This window comes from Rhopilema esculentum, chromosome 16, assembly GCF_057945365.1.
Source record: "Rhopilema esculentum isolate cy_ngs chromosome 16, ASM5794536v1, whole genome shotgun sequence".
Taxonomy (NCBI): Eukaryota; Metazoa; Cnidaria; class Scyphozoa; order Rhizostomeae; family Rhizostomatidae; genus Rhopilema; species Rhopilema esculentum.
This window is the reverse complement of record NC_142830.1, coordinates 13,732,292-13,759,438: the sequence shown is the minus strand read 5'-3', so window position 1 is coordinate 13,759,438 and position 27,147 is coordinate 13,732,292. Positions and strand designations below refer to the sequence as shown.

The window sequence follows — 27,147 nt, the reverse complement described above, 5'->3', positions numbered from 1 at the left end:
CGGCAAAATATTCGACAGCTTGTTAAAATCGACTAATCTCTAACGGTTAGGAAAAATGGTAACAAAGCTTTCTTAATTTGATGTTTATTTCTTCATCTGCAAATTTTATTACCGTGTTAAGAAAGATTTAAATGAAAAGAAAAGAAAACTTCCAGGCAAACCTAGCCACAGTCAGTGTCCCCCACCCCACTGTGTCCCTACCTGATCAGTGCCTCATCCCTCCTCCTGTAGGATGAACTCATAGCGAGGCCGCGAGGAAATTGTTGTGTCCATGCGAGGCTAGTTTGGCGCCAATTCAAAATCTGTTTTGTTTTGTTCTCGAAGCAAAACATTTGTCGAATGTCGAACTCTATGGCTGAATCGATTTATTAAATGGATCTGCAAATTGAACGACTCAAGAAATAATATGAAAACATGTCATCAAGACAGGTAAGTTTATTTCAATTTATTATAATACATGCATCGTGCCGGAAAAAAGTGTTTAAATCAGAAAAAGTAGGATTGCCGCTATCTACGAACGAAGGCAAGTCTTGCCAATTTAGCAAAAGATTGCAGGAGTCTTTCAAAAAGATTCAGCGTGAAAATGAGCCCATTCAATTGCCCCTGTAACGATGATAATTAAACTTCTTTTAGTTCAGCTAACTTTTCGCGGAAATAGAATATCCTTGAACTATTGATAATGGCGGGACCTTTGGGAGAAAAACTGTGATTATACTTTAGCCATCTTTTTTCTGAATTTATAAACATGTTCCCTAAATTGGTTGATAGCTGCAAATTATGGTCTTATGAGTTCTGAAGCTAATTTTTAAATTCTTTTTGAAAATAGAGCATCGGAATGCAACAGAAACGCAAGCCTAACCCTAACAAGAAGAAATCCTCAAGTTTCAACTTTTTCAGGAAACCAAATAATTCAGGAGTGAAGACTTTTTCAGGTTTGTCATTTTGGCTTTTAGAATTTTCTGGTTCACTTAAAGTTCTATAAACTTTATTTAGCAAAGAAAACCAATTCTAATTATTTTCTAAAGTTTCAGTTTCATTTATCAGTCAGTCCTATGTACATTGCCCTAAAATGCTTTAATACCTACATTTCAACAACAAGAGTATTCCTAACAATAAATCAAAATGCGATGAATTTGCTTACTTATATTTTTATATATAGGGCTTGGATAATCATGAGCTGCCTTAATATGTTATTCTATCAAGAAATAGATTGACTGGCCTGGTCAAAATTCAGTTTGAAATTCAGGGTAACAATTCTTATAAAAGTAGTATTTGGAATACCCATCTCTAAACAGCTTGAAGAAATTCTCTGTTTATAACTCTTGATAGAATAACTTTGAAAATATTTCTTTACTCATCTGTTTTTCGTCATCAAGGCAATTCCGTCTCTTATTTACTGATAACAGGCAAAATAAAGTGTTTTGCCACAAACTCAAACAGAGAAGCAACGTTTCTGGGGGACTGCAGCCTCCAAGGCAATATGCCTTTGCCTCCATAATATCCCTGTCCTAATGCAAAATGTTGTTAGTGCAGGCAGCCAATCATTTTGAACAAAAACAGCCTACTCATAATTATTATTGATATAAAATACTTTTCTAAATCTTTTATTTTATGTATTTACAGAGCAAAAAGATCAGAGGCTTGAATCAAGATACACCTCATTAAAAGCCAATAATAATGATTTAGCCAAGGCATTAGGTATGAACAATTTATTTTCATCCATTATTGCATTTTCTATTGTTTATAGTTTATCTGTGTTATCATATTGCATAAAATCAGTTGTTTATTGAGATAAGCTGAATTGTTTGAACTGATAAACTAATCTTGAGTTTATTTTAGTCATAAATCATGTTTTAGCTTTAGCTTAACAAAGTTTTTAGCTTCTGAAATAAGGTTTATTTTAAAAACAAATGCTTTCATTTTCAAATAATAACACCTTGAGATTGATTTTAATCTTTTCCTTGCTTCGTCACATTTAAAAGCAATGCAACTTTTCTTCAGAAAAAAGTCATGTGAGAGAGTCAGAGCTAAAAGACCAGATATCGCAACTACAGGATGATAACCTGGATCTGATAAAGAAACTTCAGTGTCTAAAAGAGAGTGAGGTAAATTATGCATGTTTTGGCCATAAATTTGTTACATCAACTTTATCATCTTTGAGATCAACAAACTTCCTTTTCAATGAATGTGCAATCTCTTTACAGCTTGAGAGGTCTCACACACTTTTTCAAAGTCTCACACACTCACACAGAGGCCTAGTTGCTCTAGAGTAGTAGTCAGTGCACCACATTTATAACTATAAAATGATTTCCAAGTAGCCTTAAAAATGACAGCAAGGTACTCCAGTTTATTCATTCTCATTCTGTATATACATGACAGTACAGACATTTGATGATGGCAACTTATTTGTAAATGAAAATCAATTTGCAAGTCAATCATCTTTAGTTTTTGGGCTAATTAATTGATATAAGATAATTGCTTGTGGTACCTCTGATAGTTCATTAAGGAACACTTGTTTGCCATGAAACAGCCAAACACTGAAAATTACTCTCTCAATTGAATGCTATAGCCGATTTGTATTTTTTTGTTTTAAGAGGGTATTATCTAGGAAACAATTCATAAACTAAAGGATATTAATTGATATCTAAAAAAGATTCAAGACTGAACAGATATCCCAACTAGATTTTAGGTTGTCTAACAGAATATTCAAAATAAGCTCTTCAAAATGCTCAATTCTGAATCATTCTTAAAACTATTAAAATGCCTTTGCTACAGCAAGGCAGTGGGAGTTTAATTTTGGGGGGAGGTGGGGTTAAAGCTCAGGTTTGCCTAAGATCCTGGCAAATAAGCGAGATCCTGGAAAATGATGTATTTTGTATTTTAGGAAGGGTTGTAGCCCCCCTGTGCCTCCAGTCACCTTGTCCTTGATCTGCTTCCAAAGACTTTCTTAGAAAACCATCCTGTAAAAAACCACAAATAGCATCCATGCTTCTTGCAATAAGGCCAACACTCAAGACTTCATCAAGCAAGCTCCTTCATTTTCTCAGTCTTTTCATCTTAATTTGATGTTGCTCTTTCATGGCTATTTTGTTGTATTTGTTTCTACCTAGCATCCGAAGGTAGTTTTTAGGACACTGAGAAGCTTATGCTTTTCAAGCATTGTCCTGGTCCTTAATCTCGATGTGACCACACCTCGTGATTCCTATGCCTGGAATTACAGAGAGCTGGCAACTCTCCCACTCTGGGTGAAAGTTTGGTCATGCCAAGGATTCGAATCATGGACCCTTGCGTCTGTAGTCGGCGCCTCTAACAACTGAGCCATCCTCGCACCTTAAATGGCTATTTTGATATATTTGGTTTACTTGCATTTAATTGATGACCAAATTGGGTTCTTTTTAACCAGTATCAGTGTCTTGTGGATATAGCCTACCACAGTGGCCTGTATCAAGGTGAAATAATCTAGATGTGGATTTCTGGAAATAATATGCTTTCTCTTTGGAGAGGGCCGTTGCTATTGCAAGGGGGGTTGTTAGAGGTGTGGCGCCCCCTTGGAAAGATATTCCATTTCAAAAATGAGGAGTTTTAATTTTTTTACCATCTAGATGTGCTTCGTCGGCAAATTTTCACATTTATCAGCATATAAAGGATAGTTCACCAACTCAGTCGGCAAAAGGAATAGGAGAAACCCCTTGAGCACAATAGCCAGCGACGGCCCTGCATTTGGACACTATCTGACGTTTATGCTCTAAAGTGTGTCGCAGTAAAGCACTTTAGTATCCTCCACTTTTTCGTACCGTATCCAATTTGCTGTAGCAAATTATCTCTACTGGGCTGGCATCGTTTCTACATAAGTCTTTCCTTGCCTTTTCCTATCGTTCTTGAATTCTTTCCTATTTTCTACTTTTTTAGAAATCCATTAGAAGGCCTTGTTTTTCTTCTTAAGATAAATTTTTAGCTTTGTTGAGAAAACTGTTTTATACTTCTTTGCAATTTCTTTGATAGCTTTTCTCCTTCACTTGAAAACTGGTTGAGTAAAGGGTTGAGAAATTGGATTTTTATACATGCTTAGTTTAACCTTAAAGGAACTTTGGCTCTTTAGTTTCTTGAGTCTTTCTTAATATCGACTACAAGATATTAATGATCCGTGCTTCAATTCACTGTAAACTTATCTTTATTTCAACCTAGCATCTGTCAGATTCATATGACAGAGTTTTTAGACACTGGAAAATCCTATGTTTGAAATAAAAGGCGGTTTGAAACTCTTCTCACTTTATTTTAAAGTTTAGGCATGCCATAACTTGAAGCACATTTCCTTGGTCTTCAGCCTGTGATCCTTACTAGTTAGTGAGTTATCCTCGCATCTAATCAATTCGATTACATGTAGTAGTTTCTGGTGATATCCAGGCGTGAAGATATGTAGGAAGGTATTAGAGAGCGTGTTCGCGATGATAAGATCTTCCATTTTACGCAACTCTTATAGTTCAGTACTTCCTTTATTCTATTCCGAAGGCCATATTTTCAAAAAATATCTTTGTTGATTGCTGATTTTAAGACTTCAACATCAATTTATAATATATCAACCATTGAAATATATCTCTGTTTTGAGTGCTGCCAAAAGTCTCCGTTTTCTCAACACTTGTAGCGCCAGTTGGTGCAAAACAATGAATTATGCTCAGGTCATGAGAAATGGGACTACAACCCAGGTGTCCTTATCTATTTTCATTACCACTTTCATTACCACATTTCATTACCTCATAGTTGTTAGCCTTACATTTATTTTCCCAACAATAGTAACAGCCCTATGGTGACAGTTTGCCTCATTTGTCTCAGATATACCTATACTCTGTAGGTTGTTTCTGTTGACCCATCACAGACTGTAACAAAGTTTCCCCACACCTTTATTTGTTTTACATCCTGCGTCCTCAATGTGATTTTTAATCACAGCAGCTCGCAAGTTGCTTACCTATCATAACAACTGCCACTTGATCTTATAAATACACGTTACGAGCTATATGCTACGAAATAAGATCAATTTCTACCGTAGTATAAAGCTTGTTCAAGGGGCAAATAGTAAACAGTTGGCCAATCAAGTTAGTGGCCCCTAGGCTTTTCACTGTTCCAACTAAGAAGGTAGTTTTTATCTGTTATTCATTTTTACTTGAAATGTACTTAGGCGAGACAAATCTTATAAAAGCCTCCTGAAAAATTGCATCATTCTGGCCTTTCATTAAATCCTCTTCCTTGTAACCAATAGCTTCATCTTTCCTTAGAAAGCTTTTTGGTGCTGACATGTGGTTTAACGTCATGCACAGCACAGGACGAGATTCTTCGTTACTTTACCTTATTTTCTGAAGTGGTATTATGTTATGACATTTGGCAATGAATTCATTCCTAAACACGATCTAAGCCACTTAAATATTTAGTGAAAATATATCTTAAAATCATTTATGAGGATGGAGATGAAATTTTTAGAGCTTTTTTTGTCATATTATATAAATGAAAGTATTTTTGATGAATATTAGTGTTGATAAATATAAAAGGCAATTGAAAGATACTATTGTAGCCTAAGCCACTTGCCAATCAACAATTGGCCAATCAGCGAGCGTGCTACCAATCACAGGCCTCTTGATTGGCTAATTTTTGATTGACAGATTGTGTAGGCTTCTTTAGTATCTGTCGATTGCCTCTAAAGAAGTGATCTGAATATAAACTACATTTTCTCAAGATATAGAAAGCAAAGGATGGTTTCAGTATTTAGATATTATTCATTTTGTTTTGCAGGAGCAAGGGAAATTGCAATTTTGTTATCACCAGCGAATATTCCTCGAGAAATTGATCGAAGCCGTTGAGGTATTGACAAAGGCATCATTTTGCAGTGGTGAAAGCAAAGCCCAAGAAGAGATGGATGTAGTCGACTATGGAGTCAATAGAGAAGATACCGTTCATTTAGATGATAAAGAATTGAGAGAACCCCAGGTAAATTTGATTCGAAATAGTTAAATTAGTAACGTTAATACCAAGGACTCAGAAAATCACCAACAAAGATCTTGTCTCATAAGGCACTAATTGCAACAACAGCTTCTAAATTTGAATGTTTAGTGTGTCAAAGTTAGTTAGTATGATTTGATTCTGAAAAGTAAGAAATAAACAAATTTTTTTTAGGTGTAAATTTGAGGTGTAGATTCGTAAGAACATTTTGAATTTAAGGGTAGCAATTGGTTTTTGAAACCTCTCAGAAGTCCACGTCTACCAAGCATAAAATTTCTATGTAGAAAAATTAGCCTTTACTGATTTACGTGTATTTATTGTTGTTTATTCTCGGCGTATTGCGGTGTTTCATATTTGCTACATTTTTATCGACTTTTCACCGCAAGAACTCCTTAGAGCCCGTCGAGCAGCCTGCTACAGTGGCCTTTTCTTCATTCACACATAAAATTTCTACCTTGTCAATTCTCTATGTTTGCCGCATAAGCATCTCAGTTCCAATTTTGAACAAATTTTAAAAAAATCTTCTTGAGCTCTGTCCTAATATGTGTATATAAAATTTGCAAAGTTATTCATCCCAATAACTAAACAGGCTCTTTTTTACTTCTCCCCAGAAGGCCTTTGTGATGGCTGGCGTTCCTGGTCTCTTTCTGATACTTAATGTCGCATTTGTTCAATATAATATGCATTTGACAATATTTCCCATAAAAGAAGAATTTTAGACTCAATAGAGTAATGAGAGGCGAGAATGGGTTTTCTGAATAATTTTTCTGGAACTTTTTCCCAGCCTATACAAGACAGTTTTGTCACTTTGCGACAAAGGCGCACGGGCAATAATGATGCTGAGGCTTGGATGGATTCCATTTTCGACTTGAACCGTGAAATGCAACATGAATCAGCCATTGACGAAGAAGTAAAATCTGGAGGTATTTTGATAGAGCAACTTTTGCCGTAACTTTCCATCGTTGCCCATGTTATGTGTATGATTTCTTTTGTTATTTTTAATTCAATGAAAATGGTTAAGTTCTGAAGTTAATATATTTCAGGTCACGGTACCAATACGCCAAATGATTTCAAAAATCAATGCGACAAACAGCCATCCGATTCATCGCAATGCAACTCCTGCAATGAAGGTCTTCCTGATGAAGCTAGAAGTACCGGACAGTCTCTCGTGAACAGGTCTGTCGCATGTTGGGTGGAGCAACGGCCAGAGCTATTAGCGAATTTGCCACAATCTGGCACTGATGGCTCGTTGACAATGGATGTCGACATTGATACGGTAGAAGCTGATGGGACAGTATCGGAGCACAGCAGTATGAATGTTATGAAAGAGCAAAAGTCAGCGACATCACTTCTTCTTAGGCCTATCGATTGTGAAGAAAGATTAGGTCAGGAATGGACATCAGGGAATAACGTTTTAAACATTATTCCAGCATCTAGCAACCGTCGAGAAAGGAGTTTTGTAATACTAGATGAATCCCAAACAAATCAGGGAACAACAAATAACTTGTTTGTAGCGCAAAATAGTCCTTTATACTCTCCGAGCTGTGTTTTAGGGAAACCTATCAAAGACAATGTCATACGCACCCAATCGATTGGAGACAGAAGAGATTTGAAGCGAAGGCAGCTGAAGGATAAGAGAGAAAGAAAGAGAAATAACAAATTGAGAATAAATAGCAGTAGAATGAATATACAAAGGGAAAACAAAAGCAACCACGGACAAATGCTTATATCGTTAGAAGATAAGGAGAATGTGGATCCTTGCCGGTTAAAGTCTCAATCGGTGAAAAGATCTGCTGCTGACAGGGCTCATATCCAAGGCGGGTGCTGCTCACCTATGGCACAGGTTGTCAAACGGTTGCTCACTCCAATGCACACACGATCACCTATGATGCGCAGACAATCGAGACACAAGCGACAGGTCTCCTATGTTGAACCATCTTTGAACAAGTAAGCAAATTTTTCTACCTTGGATTTGCGTGGTGTGTCTTCTGTACGCAGGGTAGCAGGTGTACCAACAAATTTACGCCTTTTTCAGATTTTGTTTTGCCATCTTTATAGTAGCTGCCATACTTCTTTCTCTCTCTCTTCAAGTACCATGTCCGGCGAGGACGTTGTCGATCATGGTTCTCCACAGCTTCCTATCCCTTGTTCTTCTCATCAGTTCTTGTTCTGACATCTTTGCTCTCTCCCTCTCAGGCAGTTGGGCTGCCATCCATTTGCTTAGACTACCTAAGTAGGTCAGCCGCTGTCTTCCTCTGTTCCTTTTACCCTAGATTCTTCCTGTTAGTGTCAAGTTCTCAAGACTTTCTTTTCTCATTATGTGCCCAAAAAACTCCAACTGTCTCTTCCTGATTGATCTCATCAAGCTTCTTTCCTTTTCTGCTCTGCTTAACACTTCTTCATTCGTAATGTGATCTGTCCAGGATATTCGGAGCATTCGCCTTAGGAACCACATCTCTACTGCCTCCAGTCTTCCTTCCATCTGACTTGAGATTGTCCAACACTCACTGCCATACGTAATGATAGAGTTTACATAGCAGTCTAACACTCTGAACTTGGTATCCACGGACATCTTTCTATCTTTGAGTATCTTCCCCAGTTTCTGAAATGCGTCTTTCGCCATTCCTATCCTTCTTTTGTTTTCAGAGTCACATTTTCCGTCATCTGTTATAACACTTCCTAGGTAGTTAAACCGTCCAACTTGCTGAATTATGTTTTCTCCAATCTGCAATGTAAATTGTGGCTTTTCTAGCTGTTTACTCACTACCATGCATTCTGTCTTCTTGCAATTGATCGTCAAACCTTTCTTTCTACTCTCTGCTACTATCCTGTCAAGTAATTCTTGTAACTTCTCTGCCGACTCAGAAATGAGAACTGTGTCATCCGCATAACGCAAGTTGTTCATGTTATGGCCTCCGATGATAAATCCCTGCATGCCGTCTAATTCTCTTAGAATTAGTTCGCTGTACAGGTTGAACAAATCGGGCGAGAACACGCATCCCTGTCGTACCCCTCTTCGGATCTGTGTAAATTCACTCATTTCATTCTCAACTCTCATACACGCCATACTTCTTTCTACTAAAGAGGTAATATATAAGGCCAATTTGATGTAGAAGATCGGTCATGATTAAATACCATAATTCTGGATCAGTATCTGAATTGAAGGGCTTTCGTTGCTGATATTCATTGGTAGGAAAACACTTCTCTAGTTTCGTATAGATCCCTAATTTGTCTTCCAAATGACCACGATTCTATAAAAAGGCACACTTCATTAGTTTCCAATAATATGGTCTTACATAAATGGCTCATCCATATTACAATATGCTTGTAAAAAACACCTTCCCTGGCCTGTTCGGCAGGGTGTTATTTTCCCCGTGACCGTACGACCATTGGTCACAGGAGATTACAGAAAAATCATATTTCTCTCGCAAGAACTTTTCTCAATTTTCTCAACAACTCAATTTTCTTTGCATAAATGAGGAATTTCAATGTCACAAATTCCAAATTTTTCTCTAGGCTGAAATACACTATGCATTTAAATGGATTTGATTAAATGGTTTGCTGGAAAATGGATAGCTTTAACGTAAAATTGGATGTCAAAATAGCTGTTTCGACAAAGTGAAACTATCTTCACTGGAAATCTTCTTCAAAACTTTAAGGTCACATGGAATCTATAAATAAATAACATGGCTTTGAAAAAAGCAAGCATTTGAGTAAACTAAAGCTTTTCTTCTGACACTCTTCAGAGTTTAAAACGTCAGAACATAGACAGAAAACTCTACGCTAGGAAATATCTATACCCAGTTTTGGATCGAAATAGGCCAACCAAAAAAGCGGGCACATGACTGTTGAGGTTGACCAATCAGTGCCGCTTGCCTATTGAGAATGTTACCAATGGAGTCCTAAGATGAAAACGAACTCCTTTTAAATAACACCCTGCTGTTCGGTAATCATACTTGTTATACTTTCTTCTTATCAACCAGGTAAAGGTTATTTGTGGAGCAGTGGCCTCTCTTACCACCTTTTTAAAACGATCACACGATACCCATACCTCGATTTATACACTGCTGTTGAATTCTTTCATAGCAAGTTTATCTATTATCGAATAGGTACCGCACAATTAGATGTGATTGTTTACTTCGTGGAATGCCATCCAACATGTTAGTCTTGTATTTTGTTGCAATCACAATGAGGCCCAATCTGAGAGTGATTAATGCCAACGTAATTGGTTCTATAAAGCTTTCATAGCTCATTTTTTTGTTCATAGTCTCAGAGGAAATAATCAAATCACATGAGAATATGTATCAAAATGTTTGAGATTATTCATTTTTATTTTTTGCTTGCTCTATTAATTTTCATGTTTTTCCCCATAGAAAACTAAGACGTGGTGATCCATGCACGGATTCAACTCTTTACAATTCGCCTCATTTTGGTAAATTGATTTTAATCCTACGCATTGATTGTCATTTTGTTATCATAAAATAACTAAACTTCATATTATTCACCATGCGTATAAACGTATAACGTATAAACCATGAATTGTTTTAAAAACTTTTCAAGATATTATTGTATAAAGAACAGCGTTTGAGCATCAATGTTTGGGGCCATAAATCTTTATTTTTGATGAAGAATTAACTTGAAATATTTCGACAGTGGTTTTCTATGTTTTTTGCCAATGGGAACAGTCTTTTACCTTTTGTTAATTGTTAACGTAAATCTTTTCTCAGTTTCATTTTTCACTCATTAACAAAGGAGCACCCACGTGCCATTTTCGGCTTTATTCCGGTGATCTTTTGTAGAGCCTATTTGTTCTGAATTATTTTTTCTTAATGCTTCATTCGCAACTTAAATATGAGATGTGAAAATGTTTTATCTTTGTTTTCTAGGCCATAAACTTCGCCCCATAGGCCATAATCTAAAGGTAAGTTCATAGAATTCCCTTTACTAAGACTTGTACCTTTGAAGATATGTTCGGGTTTTTTTTTTAACCTAAATTGCAATAACTTTGTCAATTACACGTATTTCCTACTCTTAACTTTCTGTAAGGTTGAAACCAAATTGTTTATGTGTCCTAATTGACGATGCTGCAATTCCCTTAAGCCTCTTGATATCTCCTACCATAAATTTTTAGAAACATTTTAACTAATTGTCAAAACTTTTGAATTTTATCATGCAGCGATCTCCACTTGCTGATCTTGGAGGTATGATCAGTGAAGAGCACCTCGATTGATAACTGCTAGGCAGTGGAAGGATTCTGGTGCTTCGATGTATTTTTTCTCAAGAAGTCAGCGGAAATTGACTTTCTCAGCAATGATGGTGGCCCGAGGAGTCATTTTGATATGTTTCTTCAACTTTATGTGATATATTTCAGCTTCTTCTCTGTTCAATATTTCTTATTCATTTCTTTGTTTGATGTTTTGCTTTCTTTCCTTTATTTTTCATTTTTTCATCTTTTTATTTTTCTTCCTTGTATCCTCTGAATTTTAGTGCCTATATTGCAGCTTTCTCTGGTTCGGATAAAGGTATATCTTCCTTCTTTGATATCCCCTTCAATGTTTTTTTCGTTATTTACCTTTCATTACCTATATTTAAGACGCCCAATTAAACAGAAACTGCGTTTTTTCATGGAAACAGGCGATTCAAATAGCAGGATGGCCTTTTCTCTGGCCTTAAAAACCGGAGACATCAATTTTTCATCCTCTCTTAGAAACCATTTTAATTAAAGGCAATTCCAAGGGTGGCAAAAACAATAAAGACACTCCGTTCTTTATGATGTACTTTTAAATATAAATATTACCAAACTCGTTGATAATTTTAAAAATTCGGGTTGTTGATCAAAATTTTGCTCTTTGTGCTAGTATTCATGTAGAATTGTTCGTGTACCATTCATCAGCGCTTGTATTGCAGGTGTTAAATTACCTCAAATCAACAATCTTGACGCGTTTTCTCGGGTTTATCTGAATATGCTTGTGTGAACCTGTGGGGTGTTCCTCATGAATAATAAGAAACGTTGTAGATAAACGATCAAAGGGCTGAGCGGTGACTTTAATGAAGAATTCTGATGATTATTCCAAATTCGTTTTCACTGCGACATTATGGCTGGCAATTACAAATGCATTTTTCCCATATCTTGTCAGTGAATCAGAAAAGCTATAACCTACGGACAGGGCCCACGCCACTAAGGGGGGGGGCAAGGTGACCATGGCCCCCACTTTTTTGCGAAGCAAGTAGTTTTAAAGCTGCAGTAAAAGAGGAAAGAAGCCTTGCCCCCTAGTTTTGTTAACCTTGGCCCTCACACTTCAAATTCCTGGCGTGGGCCCTGACGGAAAAGTGCAAATTGTTGAATTTCGAAATAGAACATCTTGTCAAAGTTTGGAGGCAATAGGCCACTTCTATGCAGATCAGAAATATGTTCGATATGTAATCAAAACAAATTGTTTGGCAGAACATCAGACAGCCAAGTTGGAACATCAGACAACCAAGATAGAACATCAGACAGCCAAGATCAATTCATACTAGATTTTGAAATTTCAAAGAAATCATACTTACATAAATTACAACAATATTTTTGATTTGCGTGACTTAAACCTGATGAAAGTTCGAAGTCAAAAAAATGTACCAGTTTTAGGCCATAACTTGGACAATCTAAATAATTCATAATAATTTTCGTAAATTTACAAAGATCTTTATGCTCGGATTAAAGCGACAGAATGAAACCAGTTTTTATCAACTCTGAATGAGCTCTATCAAATTTATAACCAAGGCTATACAACAAAAGCAAAATGAACGATTTTTGGTATTTTCCGACTAAAACGTGAAAATTTCGACTCAAAAGTGCTTCTACCCATACTTGAACACGAATTTTGCCTAGAAGTATCTGTCGAGTTTTGCCAACTTTTAAAGTTTTAAGGCCTTGAGAAAATTTAAGGCCTTACGGATTTTACGAAAGTTTAGGGATTTTTGTGAATTCTTGAGAAAATTTAAGGCATTAGAAAAAACCCGTTTTTCTGAGTTTTTCTAAACCAAGACACCAAGAAATTTCACTTTTTTCGTTGACGTTTCATATCAGATTTTTGCAAAATCACCTTTCTTAGACCTGCCAAGTTTTGGCAAAACAAGGCCTATTCCTTTTTAAAATGACCAAATTTCATCAATATGCTTAAAACATTTTTCTACACAAAACATTCCCATTTTTATAGCAGATTTCATGCGATTTTTGCCTAATAGTTCACTTCTCTCGCAGCTGTTAAATTAGGGAAAAAACAAAGCCTATCAACCTGGACGATGACCAAGTTCAACTGAATTTTTTGTCACTCCAGAAATGTTTACCTATGTTTCTTTACGAACCAGAAGTATTTTCATACCAGATTTGATGATATATTAGCCTAATAATTACATTGTCTAGGACTGTTAATTTTTTCTACAAAACAACATTATACCTAGATAAGCTTAAATCCCCTATCTTTTGGCTCTGAAGAATATCAAGTTTGATATGCCTTTTTCTAAAATTTCCTTTGATTTTTGCTTGCAAAAACAAAGGCTATATAACTGGAAAATTAGAGAAGTTTACAAAGTCATGTAACAAAGCTAGGCTTAAAGCGATTAAAATTGGGTTGTGATTTTTCTTTTCGAAATTCTAAACTCCTACCTAAGAACTAAACTCATTCTAAGGCTGTACGCTTAAACTTGACCTAATTTTAGGGAAATCTCGAAGCTACTGGAACGCAGGTTTGCAGAAAAGTGTCATGGTCCTGAAAGTTGTCTTAGTCACAATGCTCGAAAATAACACTCTCGTACAACTCCCTAATTTGCTTTTGCCTACATACGAATTCCAATTTATTTCTCCCCATTTGCGACAGAAACCGTCAAGAACATGCTAAATTAATATTAAAATATGCCGAATAAATATAATGGGGATTAGAGAAGGGACAGTTTCCAAATTAACACGGCAAACGAGCAAAGCAAATGAAATGGCTTTGATATAATTTGATTCCCAGTTCTGTGAACCGGTTCAATGAAAACCATGAAATGTCTATTGCCGACCAGGCTGGCTGTATTCCTCACAAACAGAAGCAAATCCAGTTTGAAATAGAAAAATGAAGGACAATAACGGGGTGCTTATTCACCATAGAAAACAACAAACAAAACAGTGACAATTTAAGCTACCTCTCACATAGATTACTCGAAATAAGAAATTTCAGAAAACCTGATAACGAACTGTTTCAATTGATACACTTTACATATTTAGATACAAGTAAAATACAAAATTTAAACCAGCCAGTCACTATACACTAATAAATTTTAATACAAATATGAATCACTTTTTGGCGAGCTTTAATACGATTCCCTTTCGAGGCGACCCTTGATCAGCAGTTGACGGCTTTTGGTCAGTAACCAGTTTGACCGTCCACTTCTCGCTATCGTCTTCGTCCTCCGGGGGTTCCGTTGCCTCCGGAGGCGGTGACTCCAGCTCATTGTCAGACGGGGTGTCGAGCAAAGCCTTACTGGCCTCGACAGGTTTTTCTTCCATCGCCGTTAATTCCTTTGTATCATCTTCAGTTGATGGTTGTTCCGCAATTTCTGGTTTCTCTTCGAATAATGTCAAAATTGGCGGATTATCATAGTCTAGATTCGCTAAATCGTCTCCAACAAGCGGAAATTGCCGCTTCGTCCACGGCATCGCTTTTCCGTCATCTGAATTCAAGGTCAAAGTCCAACTCGACTGTTTGTTTAATCTGCTACTTGATGTGGGCGTGGCAAGAATGAAGTCTGTCGGCGTGGGGACACTGCATGGGGTGTCGGGGTGTGACGGCGAGTAAGGCTCTGGTGTATTGCATTCAGAGCTTTTTCGGCTCGAACGGGATCGTTTAAACGGAAGTTGAAAGAAGGCATTGAACTTGTGGTGTTCGGTGACTTCATAATTGCCGTGTCTTTGAGTGTACGCAACATCGCGGGTGTCCTCCTGGAATAAACACAATGTGAAAATGTCAATTTCACGCTTAAAAATGTGATACATTTCAAAAATCCTCTTGGTATACATTCCCTTGGGTATCAAAAACACGTAATGCATGTGTCTTTTGGGAATAAAATAAGCAAAATAAAAATACTTTATTCAACCGAAAAAAACAGCATTGATTGAGTAGCTAATTACATTTACTTGTAAGAGTCTTTCATACCACAATACTAGTCAGTTTAGCATTCCCTTATTCATGATCATCAAATTCAAAGTCTCTAGTGAAATACTGGCCCGTGGAGACTTTCTTGTTAGTTTTTAGAAAAAAACTGAGTTTCTTTAAACTGACTTCTGTTTAGCTAACTAGGGGTTGCAAGTAAATTGCTTTATTTTAACAAGGCTTGATGAAATGCCAGTGACAGCGGGTGATTGTAGCAAGCTGATCGAAAAATAGCGACAAGTTAAACTGGGAAAATACAGTAATTGAGGTTGCCCATACCGATTCCTCCATGAAACTATTGCGGTGCTCCTCGGCATCACTTCGTGCAGGCCTCCATCCTGGCGTTAGAATCTCTTTGTACTGAGGCTTTTCCAGACGAGTGGATGATGAGATCGAGTACGGTATGACAATGTTGTTGATGTCGTATTCGCTGCTCGTCCTGGTCTTTCGCTGCTTAACCAATTGCGAGAGAGATGGAGCTGGGCAACTTGCCGACAACAGACCTTGCTCTGTGACAGGGGTGGACGGTCGCGACTCCCCACTTCCACTGCTAGGAGCTTTGAGACTACTGGCTCGGCGTTGCAGTAACGAAGCTGGTGAATAATAAAAATACGTGTTAAAGATGAGACAGACGTCTTGATTCCAGACATTAGTGGGAGCTTGGAAACTTTTTAATATTCATTCTTAATGTGGGCTCATGGTCAAAAACATGGCTACTTAACTTTCTTTAGAATCTTCAAAATAAATATCAAACTAATGGCCAAAGGCATGAAAAATACAAAACAAGAATGATTGCAGCTTTGAAGTTTTGAAATTTTTAGGTATGTATTTTATTATCGAATTTTCACAGCCACGATTGTAACAGCAATTGATAACAGCCTTCAAAACACAAATGGCAACCTCTGGTTTTAGGACCCTCACATTATAATACTCAACGAAACATGCGTCAGCAAATATTCCGGGGGTTCGCAAGACATTAAATGTTTCTTATGGATAAAATTCCCGTTGTAGGCGAAAATTAAGATGGGAGAAACATTTTCCACTTTTTCACATATCTAAATTTCAAACCTCAACACACGGCAAATTTTATCGTTAACTAGACTGAACACTGAAAAGCCAAAGCAAAAATAGAATTTGGCTTTAAAAATGCAAAATTTCTAGTCTCATTTTTGCAACGAAAGAGCCTTAACAGATAGCAAAACACCCATCGAAAATTGTTGCTATGCGACGATCTTCATCACTCACCCGCTGATGGCGGTGGCACCTTCTTCCTTGGAACAGGAGATTCTTCCTTCTCTGATTCTTCGTCTCCGTATTTTGAAAACCGCCGGTGACGTTTCTTCTCTTGTCGTAGTTTCGCATTTTCTACAAAGCAGAAGAATCTCAAATTATCTCAACAACACATGCTTTGAATACAAATCAGAATTCATCCCTATTTAAAACGTAGACCTCTCAGAGCTTCCGTAAAGCAAAGGGGAGAATAAGTTCTCATCATAAAAATAACAAGCATTGTTTCAAATTTAAACAATTCTATCTTTATTTGCGTGAGGTATTTAATAACGATGTTATCTTTAATTGGGTAAGTTTTAGCGCTCTCCAAAATTACTGCCCCCTCCTAAATTGTTTCCCCTCTTAAATTCAAGCCCCCTTCTACGGGTATGCTCTCCTCAATATTCTCACAACGATCCACACGATATTTAGATCTTTGTTGATTTGAAAATCTTTCTAGAATCGGATTAAGCTCGTTTTCAGCTTGCACCGAGGCCTGCCATGAACAAAACAGCTTGGCGACGCAATGAGCCGCACATGGCCGCAGCAAAAAAATTGTGGTCTGTATGATTTCCACACGATGTAGATGATTATTTTGAAATTAAACGGCAGGTCTAGATGTAAAACACAGCATTGAAAGACTGCAGGTTGCTGCCACACGCTCTGTTTCGCTATGGGGCCGATGGTTTTAAGAATATAATTACTTCCAAGACTGTCCTTCCAATGCTGCAAGATTTCATAATAACGTCAAAACAAATTCTCTAGCAAACGTCAAAACGCTAGACGAGAAGCAAGTCAAAGGCAATGAACAATGCAGAAACAATTTGTGTTTCATGTAATTAAATATGAGGACAAGAGCGTCGCACGCGGGAAAATCTCCCACAATAGTGGCAAATCTGCTTTCACATTTTCTAAATTTCACCTTCCCCCTAACAAACCCCCTAACACACGTTCAATATTACTGAAGAGTTTAAAGTGGCCGTCTTACTTAAAAAGGAACTGATATCATGGCGTATTCCAATGAGACGACACCTGCAACTATTGTTTTCGACAAAAATAAAAAATAAAAAACACCAGCCACACAAAGCAAGGACAAAATGTTTTCCGACAAAATGTGCATTGAATGGATAAGATAATTCAGCTGGGTGGCGAAAGCAGATGCTATGTAAATACATTTGGAAGAAACATGGCTAATGAGTCATGTAAATATTTTCAAAAAGGCTGTTGGCAGAGGGCTGGAAACAAAACATATCAATGAATACAGTAAATATGTTTTTGCCTTAGAGAAAGCTGAACACGCGAAGCAGCGGAGGAGATGGTTTCAGCAAAGACCACAGAATGAGAAAGTTGCCAAATAATTCACAGAAAAAATAGTTCTAGCTGTGGTGAATTATTGGTACTATTGTGGCTACTTAACTGAAATATGAGATCTTTTATATACAATATGTTAAAAATTTCCGTCCACAACTGACATTTTTCAACTTCACTTCAAAATTGATTAATTATTTAAAGAACACTCCTATTTCTTCAAAGAATAACAGTTCTGGTTGAAAAGAATATTTGTTGTTGCGCTCAGCATATGAAACAAACACGAGAGAAAAAGGGAGAGGGAAAAATTAAGAATTCTTAACACGGGTCAAAGATAGAAGTTGTTTTAAAAATTGTGAAACCACAACCATCAGATCTTTACTGGAAGCTCTAAAATCTCTTGGTCTGCGGTTCTTAAAAAATGCGCAACAAGGTGCGCACAATGTTCATTATGGTGTGGCAAAAACAGTTCTTTGCGTGAAAAACTCAAGAGGGGGATGCGAGGCAGGAATAGACTTATCGTTGCAGAGAAGGAGAAAAAGAAGCCGAAAAGGAGGGACTACCACAAGAGTCTCGGGATGGCAGAAAGAGGAAAAAGAAACTAAGAGGGGGATGAGGCAGGGGGAGTCTGAGAGTGGCAGAGAGGGGACACAAAGAAGCCCAGAGGGACAGATTAGGAAAAGGGCATCTCGGTGGCAGAGAAGCTAAGAGGGTGAGATAAGGCTGTGAAAGCCTGAGGGTTGCAGAGAGAGGGGAAAAAAGCTGGGGGGGATGAGGCAGGGAGACTGGATTATTGATGACGTGTACCTTGTGACTTTTTGTCTTATTCTGCTTTGTATAAAAAGTCGACAAACGTCATATTCCGCAACTGACATTCACTACTTTCCTAAATTTTTAATAATTTCCTTTTTGTGGCCGCAAGAGGGCGGAGGCAAAGGAAATTAACTTTTCCAAATCGATGGAGTTCGCTCAATGCAACCCATTAGCAAGACATTGGCCTAGATATTTGGATCTGGATTTCACAGTAAACGACTGGTTCTCTGTCGCTCGATTTACATTGTTCTCAACAAGCCATGGTATACTCCCAAAAATGAGGAAAAGCCCCAAGAACTTTTCGATACGGTCTAAATTTTCATGCTATTGAACATTCAAGATGAAAGACCACCACTGATATGGAGAGTGTTGCAATTCTAAAGACGATGCAATTCAACATACTCGAAATTGACTATAACTTTTTCTAAAAAATTTGACAAAAACAAAGGAAACCAAAATTCCCTAAAACTAACATAAGCCTCAAGGAAAAACTAGGATGAAAACATGACAGAAAATTTGCTTCTAAATAGGTTTCACAACGCTGTTCAGGATTAGATAAAACTTGGAAGATTTTCTAAAATTAGCCAGCTTAATAGCCATTTGTGGGACTTCTCAAATTATGGTGGTTTTGAGGAAATATCTTGAATACCACTATATCTGCTCCATTGTGTACAATCCTTGACAAAAGTCCTTGGAACACCCGGCAGCCAATGAAAGGTTCCTGATCCTAAGATATAGAAATATCCACCCTCCCCTCAAAACAATGTTGGTTGTTAAGCCTATTACTTACCCTAGCTGATGAAGTAACATTGGATGAATTTAAAGCTTTGGAACTGTTGTTATTCAACATTGTTTCAATGAGGAGAGTGGGATGTTACTAAAGTTATGCCGCATTTCACTTTAGTGCACCAAGACTTTTGGCAAGGATTGTAGCTTTCCTGTAGGTATGAATGTTCTTCTGATGACTGTGTTTATGACTCTCAACAACTGTCTTTAACCTTTCACAATTTGAGAAAGTTTGGTTGGATTTCAAAAATCTTTTTTGGGTTTAATTAAGTTTTCATATTTCAGAGCAAAAGTCTGATCAACATACTCTTCTTTGCAAATCCATACTGAACCCTTGAAAGAGCCATTTCTATGGCCCATGCAACTACAAAACATTGTTTAAAAGTTTTAGAATTTGATAAAACTCGCTAGGGTGTTATCAATAAGTTGTGTACAAAATCAATAAACAATTATGAAAATAAAAACGTTAATAAAAAAACTCACTGGGAGCTCTTGAGGCAGGGACACTTTCACGCAGAGATCTGTTCCCAGCTTCTTTCTTTTCAGCCAAAGCACTGGGAAAAAAATAAACTTTTTTGATAAAGGAATAATGACCACAGGCTCTAAAATAGTCTTAAAATGATAAAATAATAATGCAGTCACAAAGTCTTGAATACAACAATTACAGGGTAGCAAACAAAACACTGCATCAAAATTCAGGGATAATTCAAAGTCCAAAAGAATTGAAAATTAATGAAAATAATCTGTTATTACACCTGCTACTGATAATTAAATCACTAAGAACGTCTTTGCAAAGGTGGATGGGAAAGTGCACTGAAAAGTTTTATTAATGGTGTTTTAAAAGCAAATTTATTAAATATGATCAAAACATAACAAACCTTTTAGCATCTGCTGCCAACGACAAAGTTTTCCTGTCAGAACAGATCTTTTCCTTGCGCAGTAGTGATTCCAACAATAAAGGCAAGGGCAAATCTGTGTAAAATAAAAATTTTGAAAAAGGTTATTGCTAAGAAAAATTCCACAGCATTCATGAATTACCAGCATCATGAACACACACAATATAACAGAAGTTAAAAAACACAATCAAGAGTGTAGTTTTTATTAGATAGATAGATAGATAGATAGATAGATAGATAGATAGATAGATAGATAGATAGATAGATAGATAGATAGATAGATAGATAGATAGATAGATAGATAGATAGATAAACTTTATTTAAAGAGGATAAACCTGGTTAGCCTAATAACTAATCTTCCCCAGGTATTGCATCCACACATAAATTATCCCCACACTGAGTGCAGTTTTAGATATCTAAACAATATGTAGCACATGAAGAATTTATTAGAAGATCAAGACCACTTGTTTGAATGATAATTATTTTATATAACAAACAGTAAAAGGTGAACAAGTGAGTTTTCCTTACAAGAAAAGGAAACAAACTGTCTGGAAGCACTGTCAACAAGAATATTTTCTAATTCATATAAATTTATATGTAAAAATATAAACACACATTGGTGTATGAAATAGGATAGATTTAAGTTGCAACTCTGAGTTCTGTGCTTAAAGGGATCATCAGGCCACAAGGGTGTACAGCTCTTCCAATCTAGCGTCCAGCACACCATGACAGACAAGAAGAACAGTCATTTTATATATAATTATATATTTCTCATTTTAAAAGGTTAAAATCTATTATATATTCAGTTCTTTCAGATTCTTTATTTATTCATACATTGATATTTCAATTTATTTATTTAAATATTGATATGTGCATAAGTATACCGTTCTAAATAAAAATTTCAACTTTGCTGTTTTGCTACAAGGTAGTCATGGTATATTGCACTCCCGGGTATTGCCCTTTAATCTTGTGAATTTTTTTTGCATGTAGAGTTACCTGTAAACTTGTATTGCAAATTTTTAATAAGGTAAAAAAAATTAAATGTTATTCAACAATTTGCACTGTTTCTGGAGATTTCAAGATTTTTAGGATCTGACAAATGACCTTCTTACTTTAAACAATCTTTGTCAAGATTCAGCCAGATTTAAAATATGAGAGTCACATGGCATATCTATCAATTTATTATCACTTTCATTTTCAAAGAATAAAAGAATGCTGGCCCTTCAGCAAAGGCTGGTTTGCAAGGGGCTCTCCACTTGCTTGTTAATATGTTTAAGAATATAAAACATACAATTCAAAACTGTATAAACAAATAAAGGTAAATAGATAAAATCATGTGTTGTAGTAAAAGTTAACTTTCATGAAAATGGTCAAAAATTAATAAATTATTAAATGTTTGCAGATATGAGTTTCAACCTATCTTTTGACTACCATCAAATTTTGAGTGAGATTTTTTAGCTTGGTGGCTGAAAACACACAACCACAAAAACAAAGGGCTTACCATATTTTGTTGACAACTGCTCATGATAACTGTGATCAAGGTTGACTGCTGCAATGTTAGCCAAGGGACGTCCAAAGCCAGTGGCAGCTGCTTTTAGACACTGGGCACAAGGGAATGGAGCAGGGAGATTTGTACACTTGTATGCAACACTGCTACCTCTGAATGCAGTTTCAATGCTTTGCTTAACATACTTGTGCTGAGGGAATTTTGAAACTGGTATGGTTCTTGCTCCTGACCCCTTCTCATATTTCATCTCGTTGTCTGTAGAGAATTCTTTGGCAAGACCATTTTTATGTGCTTGCAATTTGGCAAAAATGTTGCTCTGTAGGGTTTCACCATTCAGGTCATCTTTGCTCAGAAAAGATTCCTCTATTTGTCGCTGTATACCAGTTGCAGATGGCTTCCTTTTCTCTTCCAACACAAGCTGCTTTCTATTGGCTTTGATGTGATGATGCAGGTCTCCGTATCTCTTGATTTTATGGCTAAGGTCAGCTATTTGTGCTTGGATCCAGGTGCACATTGAGCCAATTTTCACTCTGTCTTTTGCCCATGTTCGATCATAACAACTCCCGTTCCTCTGGCTAAAATGACATTTAGGTTAAGTTCACCAAGGTTTGCCACATAATTAAAAGTTCTCAATGAATTCTAATGCAATGCAAATTGGAATTGTAACTGAGTAAGACTAAATGTAAGATAAGATGATGGCATATGGTAGCAAAATATTAAGAGTCAATATTCTTCCTTTTTTGTATTTTATGCAATATGAATAAAAAATAATATAAAAAGATCAAACAAAAACTTATAAGAAACTCTTGTTGTGTTTGAAAGAAATTGAGTTGCACACAAAAAATGCTTCTTTTGCGAACTTGCAAGTTTTATTTCCTTGACAAACAAAACTCAAGAATCAGAGATGTTTTCTTAAAAATTAAGGCAGCAGTAACACATAACTTATTGTGTTATAATCTGAATACTAACAAAAAGAATTCCTAAGTGCAAAAAGTTTGAGCAGATCAACTATGAACAAGAATAAAAAATTTCAAGATTTCTCATTAGAAAGTATTAATGCAATTTAACAAAACAATTTTAACCACTCCTTACAACTTCTAGTGACTGCCCTTTTGCCCCCCCACCCCTAGGTATCTGTCATTGTGTGTATCTGTCAACACAAAATTGTGAACATGTGACAATATCAGCGTATACATATGAAAGTAAACAAATGTTTTGAAAGTACACTTGTCCTAGAAGGTTTTAGCATTGTGCAGGTTCATTATACATTTGATTTCCAATGCTGTTTTGATCACATCTGCAACAAGCTTTATGCCACCTGCTCTACTGATATAGAATGAATAGATCACTGTCACACCGTAAAGGAAAACTTGTTTTGACTTTAGTCTGCTACATTTATAAAAACTTTGGGATTTTTGGTCTAAATAGGCAAGTAGGCAGAAAACAAGGATATCTTTAAACATAGCTCATTGCATTTTGTGACAAGGAGCTTTTTCAGCATAAGCCTGTAACATGTATATATATGTTGGAAAATAGAGGATTTGGTATCCAAAGCCATGAATTAATAATTAATATGGCAAAAGCTCTATTACACAGCTTGCCAGGAAGGCACCGTGGAAGCATAAGACTAGGTGAAGGAGGAAATTTGTTGCATGAACAACACACTAATACAAATCAAATGTCAACTTAAAACCACAGCCACCAAAACATCAAAGTGTTTAAAAAGAACACAGTTAATGAATTTCTACTCTCCAATGTTAAAGACAAGATGAAACTTCCTTTTTTCATGACTAAATAAATTCCTAACTATATAATTCAATCACAGGCCACCCTTGTCCATGCCAAATTATTGGTGCATTTGTTAAATAGTTTGTTAAAAATTGGCAGTTATCACACATTAAGAAAACCAAAAGTTAGGCTTGAGTGCATTTAGAAAACAAAAAATGTTGGACAGGTGATCATCCTTTCAAGTCCATCCATTTGAATTTTCTGGCCGATTTGGTTCTTATAAGAAGGGGTTCTGCAGTACACTGTCGGGGGAGTGGAATTCACTATCCAAAAGTCAAAACATACTTTATGGCGAGGGGCAAATCACTCCAAGAAAATCTTGTACACTTTTCATGAAAATCCTATTGTTTTAACTGAAAATCCCCAGAAATCCTTTTGTTTTAGGGAAAATCTTGTACGCTATTTGCAAGAGTGAATTGCCCCTCGCTCTATGGCAGCATCCTGTTATACCAGTCTGCAGAGCATTGCAGACGCATGGCACCAGGACAGTTTAGAGCTGCACACCAAAAAAAGAGATTGCACAGCAAATTTACTAAAGCGAGATCTCGTCGAGAGCTGCCATAATCTACAGACAGGCTGTTATATGCTCCAGAGCACAGCAAGCCAGCACAGCAAGCTTTTAGTTAATGACATATTTCAATCTACAGCTTCTTTAAATCCAAGGTTCTTATATGTTGGTGCTGACAGCATAAACTCTCCCTTTTTTAAGAGAAACATGTTTCGTAAATCTTTTGAATTTTCTAAAGACCTAAATTTTAAATCTTTAAATTTTTCAAATTCAAATCTGAACTTCAATAAATTTTTCTGAATTTTTTTATTGATTGGTATAACTGACCAAATAAGACTGATTATACCTGGAAAAATGTAACTGATAATAAATAACACAATTTCTGATACAATGGTACCCACTGTGCCTTCAACCATACATGAAAAAGATAATGATAATTAAAATTATATAACATACCTTTGATTTGAAACCCTTTCACTTTGGCCAACATTAATGTGTGGAGTTATAATATCATCCTCATCGGATTCCGGATCCGTTGCATCTGCATCTTCCAGATTCATGATCTCCTTCACACCATCTGTTAGGATACTAAACACTTCCTTCTTTTTTTCTGTTGTTGTTTTGCTCAATCCATTATTTCTTTCAGAAAGGTCCGACCTAGCATCCAGCGTGGGGCTCGGGGCCTGTGCCACTGTTTTCCTCGCAGATTCGTTCCTAAGCAATGACATTAGACTCGGGCTGGATATTCCATTCGACGATGGATTTGCCTCATTGCTTCTGCCAAAAGAAACTGGACTTTTATTCTTATCGTTTACCAATGTCATGGTATCACTCGATTTTCGGTCAATTTTTGTTCGCGGGTCATTTGGCGTTTTACTAGATTGATCGAGGGAGAGTGCTTGAGTCTTTATATGCGAAAACAGGCGATTGTTTTGAAAACTTCTCAAGCGTTGTTTTAAACATCGTGCCCTACGATCTAGAGACTTAAATTTGTCATTTGCTTTGCTTGTTTTTGCTTTCAACGCAATGTATGGCGTGGATTCTACATAGGGCTGACTCCTACTGCCCTCGGTTTTCCCGCCCTCCACTTCGGATCGAGCACATGTTTCTGATGTAGCCCCAATGTTGGGGCCTGTACTTTGATCAGTATTTTCGCAATCCAACAATGAAGGATTTCTAGTTTCAATGTTCCCGTGATTGTCAGATGTAGCTTCCATTTGAATTATATTTTTTTGATACAATTTACTTAAATCTTCCTTGTTTACGACTTGGCTTTTCCAAGCCCTTTCCGCGACTTGCGTTGAAGGACGGCCGCTGCCCGGCTTTGTTTCCGAAATGCGGCCTGCAGTAGTTGATGTAATTCCTCTCTCTTTCGTTAAGTCGTTTGCCAATCCTTCCAATAAATCTGTCTCTATGAAGTCAAATTTTCGTTTCGGATTCTGCGATACGGATGCCGCTGCCTCAATTAGAGCGGGCGCCATGAATGTACAAAAATGATGAGCGCCATGCACAAAACACTGACCGAATCGATAATGGGTGAGACCACGCAACTTGACTCAGAAGAGGAGGCTTCCCCGAACCAACAAACCAAAGCAAAATTTATTCAATCTACGCGTAGTATTCCTTTCAAAATATAAAACTGTGTTTAATACCAAATGACTGATTGATTGCATCATCCTAAATAATGTAATCCTTTGGGTTGTCCCAAAACCTTGCCATCATTTCACGCTCAACTTTCAAAGCGGACAGGCTGGCCGGAGCACGTGACCGCCACGGAATCAAATGGAGTCGAAATCAATCGGTCTCGCTACGCGAAGATTCGTCGCTCGTTTCACGCAAAATTTTGACTTTCTGTATTCCTGAATATCCAAGAGCAAAACAAAATGAATGCATCCAGGTATTGAGTATAATTTCTCCAACTTTAAAGCTTGATTTTATTGCGTAAATCGACGATTTAGGCGTGCAACAGGGCAACTGTCATGGCGGATCGCTGCATGGCCTTCGTACGACACAAGTCAGCACCTTGACGTAATTGTAGTAATCCAACACCCTCCACGCATGCGCCGTTTTGCTTCCACTATTGCCCAGGCCCTCCATCATGAAGTTCAACTTGTTTGGACTTGAATTATGGAAATAAAGTCCCTTTCCTTGAAAACAAACCAAACAATTCGTTAATCAAATTAAATATTTCTCTGTAGGCAACATAAAAAGTCTAAAAAGTATGTAAGGAGCAAAAGACAAATCTCTAGGCATGCACAGTTTTGCAAATATGTTTGTACAAAGAATGCTTGTACATACAGATTTCCTTTATGGTAATAGGGTAATATAAAAACAAACAAAAACATTACCTGCCATGGAAAACTGAAATGAAACAATTAGGTTTTTTTTTCAAAATAATATTTTTTCAAAAATTTAACAGACACGAAAAAAACAGCAGTATCAATGTTCCCCAGCAAAAGTTCACACTTGAGAATAAAAAAATAACATGGTACCCAAAACCTTCACATCGTGCCTGAGCTAAGGAAGCATTTTAGATAAATGATGTAGTAATTAATCTGAAATCTATCAACACAAAACTGCAGAAAATTGATTACAAAGCAGATACTTAGCTACTCATTGCCAAGTCGAAAGTAGGCCATCTCAACTCACTCGGAAAAACCGAACAGCAACGAATCAACTACATGGGATTTTCCCACTAGAAAAGCAAGAGCTAATACAAAAACGTTTAAATGGTCCAGAACATAAATAAATAAAAATACATTTCATACTTAGTCGATTTATTCCCATGTAAGCTCTGCTCCCAAGATCTTGAGCTGACCCTCACAGCCCTCACTGAAGACAATAAGATAGCTTTGTTGAGCATGCGCAATAGCTTCCAACGAATTTTGTTGCCAGAAAACACAATTTTAGGGAAATTTTTATTTGTTGTTTTCTCAAAGGTTGTCACTTCAGCTACATAAACTGACTAATCTTGACCTTGAAATTAAGATTTCTTAGCCACAATCCTTCTTTGAAAAATTATGTTATTGCAGTATGCCAAGGCTGACATATCAGTTACATTTCTGTTTGGAAAGTTCCTTGGCTAAGATAACTTTAAAAATAATTCGGCCT

General features: G+C 36.7%; 2 protein-coding genes across 2 annotated transcripts; one reads left to right on the top strand and one right to left on the bottom strand.

Annotated features, from left to right (window-relative positions):
* On the top strand, nucleotides 1–14,452 carry LOC135682156 (uncharacterized). The gene is made up of 10 exons (XM_065196916.2): nucleotides 1–429; nucleotides 827–932; nucleotides 1,624–1,698; nucleotides 2,002–2,105; nucleotides 5,782–5,976; nucleotides 6,773–6,911; nucleotides 7,032–7,935; nucleotides 10,362–10,420; nucleotides 10,875–10,909; nucleotides 11,165–14,452. Exons 1-10 carry the CDS (start codon nucleotides 415–417, stop codon nucleotides 11,216–11,218), a joined length of 1,686 nt encoding a protein of 561 aa, XP_065052988.2. The 5' UTR covers nucleotides 1–414; the 3' UTR covers nucleotides 11,219–14,452.
* LOC135682155 (KAT8 regulatory NSL complex subunit 1-like protein) lies at nucleotides 14,194–26,926 on the bottom strand. Its single transcript, XM_065196915.2, has 8 exons — nucleotides 26,805–26,926; nucleotides 24,493–26,183; nucleotides 21,735–22,315; nucleotides 20,216–20,309; nucleotides 19,821–19,891; nucleotides 16,407–16,526; nucleotides 15,441–15,754; nucleotides 14,194–14,950 (listed from the first exon to the last, which is right to left on the bottom strand). Exons 2-8 carry the CDS (start codon nucleotides 25,515–25,517, stop codon nucleotides 14,306–14,308), a joined length of 2,850 nt encoding a protein of 949 aa, XP_065052987.2. The 5' UTR covers nucleotides 25,518–26,183; nucleotides 26,805–26,926; the 3' UTR covers nucleotides 14,194–14,305.
* Between the last annotated feature and the right edge of the window lie 221 nt (nucleotides 26,927–27,147).